General features: G+C 39.9%; 1 protein-coding gene across 1 annotated transcript; it reads left to right on the top strand.

Annotated features, from left to right (window-relative positions):
* The first annotated feature begins 1,489 nt into the window (after positions 1 to 1,489).
* Positions 1,490 to 6,947, top strand: LOC123958178 (SRSF protein kinase 2-like). Its single transcript, XM_046031437.1, has 7 exons — positions 1,490 to 1,497; positions 2,468 to 2,619; positions 4,283 to 4,391; positions 5,608 to 5,695; positions 6,299 to 6,386; positions 6,482 to 6,588; positions 6,786 to 6,947. Exons 1-7 carry the CDS (start codon positions 1,490 to 1,492, stop codon positions 6,945 to 6,947), a joined length of 714 nt encoding a protein of 237 aa, XP_045887393.1.
* Positions 6,948 to 11,643: the final 4,696 nt, after the last annotated feature.

Raw genomic sequence — 11,643 nt, 5'->3', positions numbered from 1 at the left:
ACTCTAAAGCAGGGATTCCAAACTTTTTTTTGCTTGTGTAAATGTAGGGATAGAATTATCCAGTAGTTTATTAGCAAAAATAATAAAGGTTATACGAATGTCTGAAATAATGAATGTAATTTTGCACAGGATAAATGTCTTCTCTGACTCCCCAGATTGCACTTGGTGGTCCCAACCATCAGGTTGGGAAACACTGCTCCTAAAGACCTTCATAGCAATAAATAGTGACCAAAACAGATAAAATGCATGAAATTTGGTCAGTCTTCCAGGGAGCATTAACACAGCAAATATGAAAAGCACCATAGTTTGCAGTGTCCTGACACAAGCAGCACAGTGGCAGGTTGGCTTAGAGGTTTGGTGGGATGGGCTCAAAACTAGAGCTATGTGTACCATTGCAGCATCTTAAAAGCAAAACGCTAAATTCCCAGCCTGATCAATCATTGTAAGTTGCCCTGGATAAGAGAGCCAGCTAAATGCTCAAAAAGCAGCCAGGCTGGGAGATAGAGGAAGCCTGTGCTCTGCAGTTTATTTTATGTTTTCCCTCTCATGGGCTCAGTTCCATTTTAGATAAGCAAAAGGAAATAGAACAACAACTCTGAGCTCCAAGCAATATCAGCCCATCAACCAACTGCAGTTATGTTTTGGACTGGGTGATCGTTCAGTATTATCATTAATCTGTCACTGGAGATATCTTGGTTTATTATCCTCATGTCTGAAGCTGAATTTTATTGAAATCTCTAACAGCATTAGATAATAAATTCTTAAATGCACATTTTTTTTTAATTGTTGTTAAAAACATTAAATTATATTTATATTATGTTAAATATATTATAAAATAAATATGGCAAATGTGTACCTGATTTTGAATACTTCAATGTTATGACATTAATTTATATTGAGAGAATACTTGGTAATTATGACAGGATTAATTTTGTCTGCTTCAATTACGCCTAGCTATGATCATGAGGGAGAACTCTCGTCTTTTGCTCTATTGTCAGTCTGAAAGTTTACTTGTACAGAGACTATAGGCAATGCAAGAATAACATTAATTGGGTTTGGGTTTGACTTTATAGAAGTGTTTTTTGTTGGCCTGCCCACCCTTCTTGTGTGCTATTTTGTTAGAATTACACAATTTCCAAAGTTTATGTTCAATAAAAAACACCTACAGCAAACATAACCCTGGCAAGCGAGACTTCGCTCTCTGCCTGTTGGTAGTGTCATTGTAGCAAGAACAAAGAGGATTTTGATGTCTCATTTTGGTAAACTTATTCATCTCCAGGTTAAAGCAAACAATTACTGAGATATTTCTGCAACCTCTTTTAACAGGTGCCCCCTTTTTGTACACAAGCTCAGAAATGATATACATGAAATAAAATGTTCTTGAACCCCTTTAACAATCATGATCTTGGGGTTAACTAACATAAAGTAGAAGTAACACACTCCTCCTATGTTTTTTTTAGCAAAATATTCAGCACTACCCTTTAACGACATGAATGGGTGATTATATTGTGTCCAAAATGTAGAGGGGATACACAAAAAACCCCAGCTCAGTACCAACTTCAAATTAGTGTGTATGGTTGTGTGTAAAATTCATACTGTAATTATTTTGATTACTTTAATTTTCATGTAATTTATTGCATTATGATTTACAATTAGTAGGAATCATTTTTGTATAACAATTTCTTTTTTCACTGAAAAAACTATTAAAATCTTGATGGTTTGATGTTTGCTGGGGTCTGTACCAAACAAACATGGCAACGCTTCAGTACTTCATTATAATGCTGTTTTGTGACACATTTTACCTTCATCAAAAAACTGCAGATTCTTCAATTTGGATATTGCACAGGCCATATTGCAATTTCGATAATAAATAAGATATTTATTTATAGATATATATTGAATAAGTATCAGCTAGATGTACTATATTGTTGTGCAGAGGACTTTGAGGTTTTATTGTATTACAATCAAAGATTGTCCCTGATATTCTGATGTCCTCTTTTTTTCTTGGACTTTCTGGTGATTAAATATGTTGTATGTACAGATGTTCTGTAATTGCCTCCTCATTCTTATTTGTTCAGCAACAATGACATCTGACATCTGACAACTAATCATGCCAACTGTAGTTCTTCTTTTAACACAGACATACAATACGTCACTTCCTGAGCTTTTTTCCCCACTGCAGTAGAGACCTGTCTGACACAATGTGTTCAGAACAGTAAATGTAAAAGCTTTCATGAACTCAGTACTGGGTGAATCACTGTTGAATGATGCCAGTCAGCAACAAGTTATTATTTTGATATTAGTCATCTGCATTTAAAGCTCAGTCTACAGTTTCACCGCATGTGAGTCACAGCTAGAAATACCAACAAACTGTGAAAGTAGAATGTTCTGGCTGGGAGGTGGATTTCCAGTTAACAAATTACCTGGGGAGCTTACCTAACTCTCATCCCACTGTTGTGTGTTACAGGCCTGAGACCCAGCAGAAAGCCCCGGTGACTGCCCCTCCTCCCCCGCCGCCTCCTCCGCCTCCCCCTGAACCGGCAGGGCCCCCGGAGCCAGAGGAGGAGATCCTGGGCTCCGACGATGAGGAGCAGGAGGACCCCGCAGACTACTGCAAAGGTCAGAAAAACACACAGACAGACCCACACACACTGAAATCATCTGTCCTAGCTCATTACTTGCACTCTCTACATCTGTCATACAGAGATCAACAATGGCTGCCCTGTCTCACACTGTCTCCTCTCTCTTCTTCTGTCTGTAATTCTTTTCCTCTTTTCTTCCTTTGTCCTGATGGGATTTTCAGCAGTGTCATTCTAGCCATCAGTGCAACATACGTGGTAGTGGTGACACCAGCGTTTCAAGGTTGTTTGGTTGTTGCCAGAAAGGAGCTGCAGTTTAGTTGCCTGTAGTAGCTCAGGATGCTTAAGGCTGTGCTGTTTGAAGGTTCATTTTCATCACACAGCTCTTTCAAAATGCTACACCTATTCTGTAAACACTGTAGAACATTACACATCACTTATCATTTGATATCTGTATGAAAAAGTGTTTTGAATTTAATTTAGCTGTTAATGTTAAAAAATATACTGTGATGTCTTTTAATCAAATGCTAGAATACATCACAAAGAGTCTTTTTTTTCAGATGGCGTGTTCTTTGTTTTTTGAGGAAATCTCTTGTTTTTTATGAGGTTGTCTTGGAAGAAAAACACCCAGACTGTCAGATCTCACTTCAGTGAGATGAAAGGCTAAAAGAAAAGAGAAAGGATCACATCTCTGTTGTGTATCTTAGCTTTCTGTTAAAAACAAGCATTTCTCCTCATAAAGCCCTTTTATGTATGATCTCTTTTATTTATTTCTGAACATTTTAAGGACTTAAACCCTATAATGCACATTGTAACCCTGTGAGAAGGACAATTATTGTATATTGTTATCATTATTATTATTATGAGCAGTTAGTATTTGTAGTGTTCTGTGTACATATGTTGGCCTGCCAACCCTTCTTGTGTGCTATTTTGTTAGAATTACACAATTTCCAAAGTTTATGTTCAATAAAAAACACCTACAGCAAACGTAACCCTGGCAAGCAAGACTTCGCTCTCTGCCAGCTGGTAGTGTCATTGTAGCAAGAACAAAGAGGATTTTGATGTCTCATTTTGGTAAACTTATTCATCTCCAGGTTAAAGCAAACAATTACTGAGATATTTCTGCAACCTCTTTTAACAGGTGCCCCCTTTTTGTACACAAGCTCAGAAATGATATATATGATATATATATAATGTTTAACAATCATGATCTTGGGGTTAACATAAAGTTTGATGTGAAAAACACCCATCATAATTTCTCAAAATCCAAGGTGACATTTTCAAATGTGTTTTTTCTTACTTCACACTTTAGAAGCTTGCACCAGCAAATATTTGTTACACTTGAAAAATCATTCAGTTTATTAATTCATTTGTTTCCTCTTGTTCATCTAGTCATTTCAACACTAATATTCACAACTAGCTTTTGGTCAAATGTTCTCAGGTCTAAAGTAGAGCATATAAGGACCTTTTTTATTTGTCTCTACCGTAGCTTCACTAGATGTGCTACCTGCCACCCTTTTCTTTCCTCCTGCTTCTCCTTTTCTATTGCTCCACAACACTTCTCTTCTGTCTCATTTCCTCAGTGTTTGACTTCCCTCCCTCTCTGCTGATCTCCCTCCACTTTTTACTCACTAATGCATTTCATGTCATTGCCTGGTTATCACTGTAACCTTCACCCCCCTCCCCCTCTTTATGTCTCTCAGGAGGGTACCATCCGGTGAAGATCGGGGATTTGTTCAACGGGAGGTACCATGTGATCAGGAAGTTGGGGTGGGGCCACTTCTCCACCGTATGGCTATGCTGGGACATACAGTGAGTCACACACATGCACACAAAGGCTCTTTTTGCAGTCCTTCACTTGACCTTGATCTCTCTCTCTCACTCACACACATCACAGAAACCACACACACCACACATACACCTGTTGACTCGATCTTATACGTCACTGCAACAACGGTTGGCTGGCACCAAAGACACCCATTTGCACTATATTGTTGTTTCTGTGTTCACGTGGCAACCAGGGTGGATGGATGAGTATCATCAAGCCAGTGTCACCTTTCACTGACTTACACACAGACTCATTTTCCCGTGTCACTGGCGTTAATTACATTAATGGTGGTCATAAACTAGTGAGTTAGAGTTGGTTTACTTTACATACACTGTATAGTCAGACACAATCACAAATATGTCATGGATGTCAGTTATGTTATATACTTTTCTTCATCTAAATGTGTAATGTGAAAGGGGCTGCTTATAGTGATGAACCTACAGAGAACCATCAGCTGAATCAGCAGCCCCTGGCTTTATGGAACTTTATAGTGAGTTTCAGCTCTGTCAGAGTTTGTGTGGTGAGGGAGGTTGGAGGACCCAAATGCAGGACACACGGCTGGCAGGTATAGTTCAAAGATTTATTTAACCAAAAGCGAGCGCACTTACAAGCAGTGGCTGAGTCCAAAGGAGAATCCACAAGGGCAAAGGGAGAACACAAATCCAAAATACAGGCTGACAAAGTTTCCAGCAGATATCCAAAAACAGACAGAGCCTCTTCACACAACAAAAACACTGCAATGACCGGACAAAGACTGAGGGAAACAAGCAAGGGTATATACTTATAGAGAATATATGTTTGTCAAAGAAATGGTCTGCTGGGTCTAAATTGTTAAAAGAGGAATTAGACTGAAAGCCATTTTAGTAAAGTTATAGTTAAAGAACGGGATTTTAGAACTTTTAGTAATGTAGTTAAGAGATGGATGTGTTAATGTGTTGACTTCTACCACTAGTGTCAATTGTGTATTTTCTATGTTGTAAAATGCCACATTTCCAACGGCTGTGTGAACGATAGCTGAGCAACGGTGTAACAAAAGCACGGTGAGGGACATTTTATAATATCAGCTCAGGTGGTAATTATTATTTTCTCATCTTTGATGTGGACACATTAATCACCATTACGGGCTTTAACAATCCATTGGTGTGTGAGTCAGTATAAAATGAAATGACAGTATCTGTGTTTGTGTGTATGTCATTACAGAGTGAAGAACTTTGTGGCGATGAAGGTGGTGAAGAGTGCCCAGCATTACACAGAGACGGCCCTGGATGAGATCAAACTGCTGCGATGTGTGAGAATCTGATTAGTTTGACATTTAACTGTTAATCTTTTTCTTTTCATCTTTTGTTATTCATTTTTTGTTTGTTTCTTTTTTCATTCTGCCTTCCCTTTCTTTATTCCGTCCTTCCTTTTATCAACCCTTGCACTTACATTTTCCATCCTTCTCCCTCTTTCCCTTAATACCCCTATCCTCCTGTTTCCTTCCTTCTTTCCTACCTCTACCTTGCTTCTCCCCCACTCTGTGTCTCTGTTAACAAGAAACACTAAAGATACACACACTCATTTATCTTGCATGGTGGGTCCAGAGGACAGTCATCTTTGAATAAATTTTTCAGCATATTTATCTCCCACACCCATCTACCTTGTCCTCTTCCTTCCCTGCTTCCTCTTCCTCATTCCCGCTCTTCTCCTCTCCCTCTTCTACCTTTCTCATTCTCCTTCAGTCATCCCATTCCCTCATTCTTCCTTTTTTCATCAGTCTTTCTTTTCCCTTCCCTATTTTCCTGATATTTTTCCTTAAACATTATTTTTTTAATCCTTACTTTATCCTACCATTGTCTGTTCCTTCTTCCTGTCATGTTTGCTTCATCTCATTGGCCTCTTTTTTTTCCAGGTGCGAGAGAGCGATCCGGGTGACCCCAACAAGGACATGGTGGTTCAGCTGATAGATGACTTCAAGATATCTGGAGTCAACGGCATACGTATCCCCATCAGAAGTGTGTGTGTGTGTGTGTGTGTATGAGCGTGTGTGAGTGACACAGATATGATAATGTGAGTCCTTGACTTTCCATCCCAGATGTGTGTATGGTGTTTGAGGTGCTAGGTCACCACCTGCTGAAGTGGATTATTAAATCCAACTACCAAGGTCTGCCGCTGCCATGTGTCAAGAGCATTATCAGACAGGTAAGTACACACACACACACACACACACACACACACACACACACACACACACACACACACACACACACACACACACACACACACACACAATTAATAATGTGAAGTCACTCTCAACCTGATGCCTTTGTCTTTTCCACAGTGTTGTTGCCTTCAGGAAATCCAACAAGATTGGTTTCTTCATCAAAGTGATCCCTCAGAAAGAAGAGGACACCGACGTCACCGTTTCATTTAAGATCCGACATGACTTCCGGAACCTCGCAGCTCCTGTCAGGCCGAGCGAGGAGGCAGCTGACACCACCGCTGAGGCCATTTGGCTCACGCACCATGTAGAGCTGAGGCTGGGACCGCTTGCTCCCTGAACATGAATACTCTGGTTACCATCAGACAGCCCTAGTGTTGGGTTCTTTGACCTAATTTCTTTAAACTGTGGGATTCATTTCATTTATAAATCATTTCTGATTCTGCTTATTGACGTCCATTTGAGATCTACTTGGCATACAGAGTTAATTTTGTTTGTTGTTGTTGAAGTTGCTTAATCAAATACATTGTGGAACATACAGTGATTGCATGATAGGAAAGTTTATAAACTAAATGAAACCATGGCTGACTGCAGACTAACTGATAAGTTTAACTTCACTTAATGCTCTTTTATTTATTTATATATATTTTTTAATGTTGCTAAATGCAGTACCCATATATATCACGATTTACTGTATTCCACCACATCATCCCCCTCGGTTTACACTATACCATCTATCATTAAAAAGCACTATTAGTGTGAGGTTACTTGCAGAACCATATATATAAAAAAAAAATAAATATCGAAAAATGGTGCCGTTATGTTTAAAAATTCCACTTGCTGTTGCTGGAATGTGAAAAAGGACCTCCCAGCCTCTGCCTCCATACTAAGTATGTTATGTCTTACTAAATGTATTAGCTGTGGATTTTGTGTGGAATATTGGTCTGTAATAGTTCAATATAACAAGATTATAGAAACAGTAGAGCGTAAATGACAGAAGTCGATAAGCAGAGTCAGAAATTATAATTGAGAACAATCGGATCAATTCACAATTGTGCAGCACATATGACTGTGCGTTCCGAATATGTATGCTTGTCAACTTATTTTCTGCAGACAGTAGTGTCGTATTAACTCGCATGCTTCAACTATAGTAAATATCACACTCATTAGACAATGTCATCACAGTTACCAATCCTGTACTGTTTTCTTAGAAAGCTTCTTGGGTTTAAGGTGATACCAGCCCATAATTTTACTATTGTCTGAAGTCAAACCTTCACTGGCACTGTGGGGAGGATGTATAAGAAGGTCTGTAAATTACATGAAGTACAAAGTGTTCATCATTTAAATGTACTGAGACACTATAATTTCTTTCCTGATTTTAAAAATGAATAGTTTTGGTTTTGTAGAATTCACTGACTTCTCTGTCGGTGTATATTGTAAGCTGCTGTTATTGTTGGTCTCAAGTGTGTCAGTATAACAGAGCCTTACAACAAACAGTTAATCCTCTGTATCGGCTAATAAAATAATGTGTTACTGTAACAGGCCTCGCTACTTTTTTTTTGTCTCTGAAGTACTCTGAAGTTTGAGCTCAGGCTACTCTGTGTATTGTGCTGTATTCATCGTCAACACAAGGTGGCGCCACAGGCTAAGAATGTTTAGACAGCAGTAGCATGGGAGAGAGCTTTGTGAAAATATAAGAGGGCATACAGGGACATTCGTTCTTGTTTCTACATCAGATAGTAGCCTTTGTCTAATTGTGCTAATGTTTGATGGTTAAGATACAAGACACTCTGATCCAGACAGAAACGCTCTAACAACCCAAGCGAAGCTGGTGTGTTGTTTTTCATTTCAAGGATGAGTCATAAGGATAAAATGTCCACTCGTCAACATTAGGAGTAGACTAATGGAATTTGCATTTAACACATCCAGGACTGTTCAGCGATGCTTTTCCCACATGGGACGGTTTATTGCCTCTGAAAAGGCAGATCAGATATGTGCGATGCAGGCCTGTTGCAGCTGTCCAATGAGGGCCGTCTGTTGTACAAACAGACCCACTCCGTCTGAGTAATAAAGCCATGATTTTCTTTTATCTTCAGCAGATATAAACAGCTCAGAAGAGTGGCCTGTGAGAGAGCCATAAATCACCCCTGAAGATGAGGTAATAAAACGCATATGGAGCGAGTCCATACCACTGAAACAACCCACTCCCACCTCCAGCTCAGCCGATGATAGCAGTAGCTGACCTCCAGTGCACACAGCAAGTGGTGTGCTGTACCTGCACTTGCTGGGAGGCTGCTGTCCTGCAGGGAATATCCTATTTTATTAAAAAAGATGAAGACTGGCTGAGCTAAACTTGGATATACATAGTCATGGCCATAATTTAATTTAGATAAACAAAGGAGACTGATTGAAAATGACTAAATTACATGTGGCAGTGGAGATTTATGCAGAAACCTTATAACTGACTCATGAACAAAACCTTGAACGGCCCCAAAAACACTGTCTGGAAGACAAATTCTGGATTCTTCTGGTCAGGATAATATTTTCCTGGATCAAGACTCGAGTTATTTCATGCTAAGCATCAGCATGTTCTTATTTGTAGAACCTCATACTGTAAACACCACAGACATTTGACCTGTGACCATGTTATGGGGATTAGAAATTCATATCAGGGTGTTCCAGCAGTGTTGAGTGAGTTAAGTGGGCTAGCAAAGGGCTTTCATGTATCTCCTTTTCTCTTCCTGTGTTTTTCCTTTTTTGAAGACTAACATCTTTATTTATAAAGACAGACCCGGCCAGCCTTGACCAGATGAAAAATTCCTCACTGAATTACAAGTTTGACTGCACCCGGGACCTTCCTACAATTACGTCATCTGCCCAAACCACCACACCAGTACCTCACCCACAGAGGAAGCATGACACAAGTGAGCAAAAGAAGAGAAAAGCTACACCTCAATGGAGGCAGAAAATTCCCTCCATCTAATAAAAAGATGGCATCTAGAAGCCTGCTCGACTATTGTTTCTTTATGTATTATCCCATTCATGGATCAACTGTACACTGCATACTGTACATGCATGAGGCTTTCTTCATTAGTCAGGTGGACAGATATTTCAGGACCATAATAGTTAGGACATGTCCTGTTTCTGGGCATGGAGGACAAATCTAAGAAGACCGGAGAGCTCTTTTTGTTCACATTTTTTGTTTGAGTGATTAATCGCCTGCTTCATTTTCTGCTCACCAGACCATCATCTGGTTAATTAGGGGTAATTGATGATGTCTACCCAGATGAAGGCATGTGGGCTTCCAAAGCTGGGAAAGCCAAACCTGTGAAACCTTAGCTTTTCAGGAGGAAAAAAAAAATCCCTCTTTCCTCATGATGCTCTTTTTGTCATTTTCTCTCCAACTCCCTTCATTTCCTCTCGCTTTCATTCTCCGACTGCACTCTGATGGCTGCAGGTTAGCTGGAATGTTGACTTTGGACGCCTGGTTGAAAAAGATCGCTCTGAGAAAGCAGCTGACCCCCGACACCCCCTCTGAGCCCCCCCCCCGTCAGAGAAGCAAACTGCAGGCCTGTGCTCTGTGCTTTCATTTATTATTTGCTCAATTGCTCACCGGGTGCATAACGTGTGTAAGGGCACAAGTATGTCAGCACTCCAAGCTAAGGCCAGTGCCACAGATTGAGGGCCTCAGGGGAACCACCAAAGCCACTGGAGGGTCAGAAAGTCTGCTGTTTACTCTGTATTCTCTCAATGGAAAAACCAGAGTACATATGAAATCAGACAATCAGGATTAATCTAGTTTAGTGACGGAAATAATACCATGACATTTTGGGTAGCCCCTCATGCTACTCTATATGTTGCTCCATGGTTCAGTCACACAGTGTTCCTTTGCAAACCTTAGGAGAGAAGTAAAAATATGAAGGCATTTTTGTGATCCCACAGATATCTTCTGTCTGCGGAAAGAGATAAAATGTTTGCCCAGTGCCAAGCTAATGTTTAAATCCAATATTTATACAGACTGCACCGGCTACTGCTCGGCCGGAGCAGCAGACTTAAATGTACATACCAGCAAAGAATAAGAGCAGAGTGGTGAGAAACGGTGAGTGGAAAAGTTGGATGTAAATGTTGGTTTTGGACGGAGAGACAGTTTATCATTTGGGACAAAAAAAAGAGTAAGCAACTGATTAGCATAAAGACTGGAAACTGCAAAACAGCTTAATTACAAAGATAAAACATGTTAATTTAATAATTTGGTAGTTGAATTTCTTTTACCTTTGGACAGAGTCAGCTGTTTCCAGTCTTTATGCTAAGCTAAGCTAACCAGCTGATGTAGCTTCATATTTAGCATGTAGGTAATAGTAGTATCAATCTCCTCATGTAACTGTCTAAAGTGATTTCCCAAATTTAACAAGAGGTGATTTTCACCAGCATGTACACTAGTGTGTATTGAGTTGTGATGACACCTTAAAGATCAACTTGAGCATGCTACCATAGTCACACTTAGGCTTGAATTTTCCTTAAGGCTTTGGGTGTCTTTGCGCAGACATATATTTCCAGTCACAGGACTTTATGACCTGGAAAACAAATGACTCATTTATTTGCTTATATCAGCAAACAGAGCAGAGCTTGACTTCCCATGACATTTAGAAAAGAGTCATGCATCTCTGCATCTGCCACACTAAGATCTTAATTCAGTAATGCTCAGCACCACACTGTGGTCGACAAGTATGCACCCAAACAAGGTTCATTAATAGCCTAAATTAATTACATTCCCCTAAGAAATTTAGCCACATACCAGCAATAAAACAAGTTCAATAAATAAAAGATTTCAGTTCGGGCAATACCAGAAGCAGTGTTGTTGTCTCACTGTGGATGTAAAGCTGGAGGCTTCTTGGGCAGCTAAGCCCCATTAGGTATTGCTGATAATGTAGATAAATGTTGAAGACAGTGGCGGCTGGTTTCCTCTGTCAGTCGTCCCATGGTGTGCAGCCAAACCCACAGAAGCCCAGCCCAACGTGACCCACCACCACACTACA

The sequence above is a fragment of the Micropterus dolomieu genome, linkage group LG19 (genome assembly GCF_021292245.1).
Source record: "Micropterus dolomieu isolate WLL.071019.BEF.003 ecotype Adirondacks linkage group LG19, ASM2129224v1, whole genome shotgun sequence".
Taxonomy (NCBI): Eukaryota; Metazoa; Chordata; class Actinopteri; order Centrarchiformes; family Centrarchidae; genus Micropterus; species Micropterus dolomieu.
Note: the sequence above shows the minus strand (reverse complement) of the source record. Positions and strands in the feature narration are given on the sequence as shown.

Coding starts and splice junctions, on each gene's coding strand:
- LOC123958178 (XM_046031437.1), top strand. Junction 5,696..6,298: donor AGATCAAACTGCTGCGATGT/GTGAGAATCTGA, acceptor TTTTTTTTCCAG/GTGCGAGAGAGCGATCCGGG. Junction 6,387..6,481: donor ATCTGGAGTCAACGGCATAC/GTATCCCCATCA, acceptor TTTCCATCCCAG/ATGTGTGTATGGTGTTTGAG.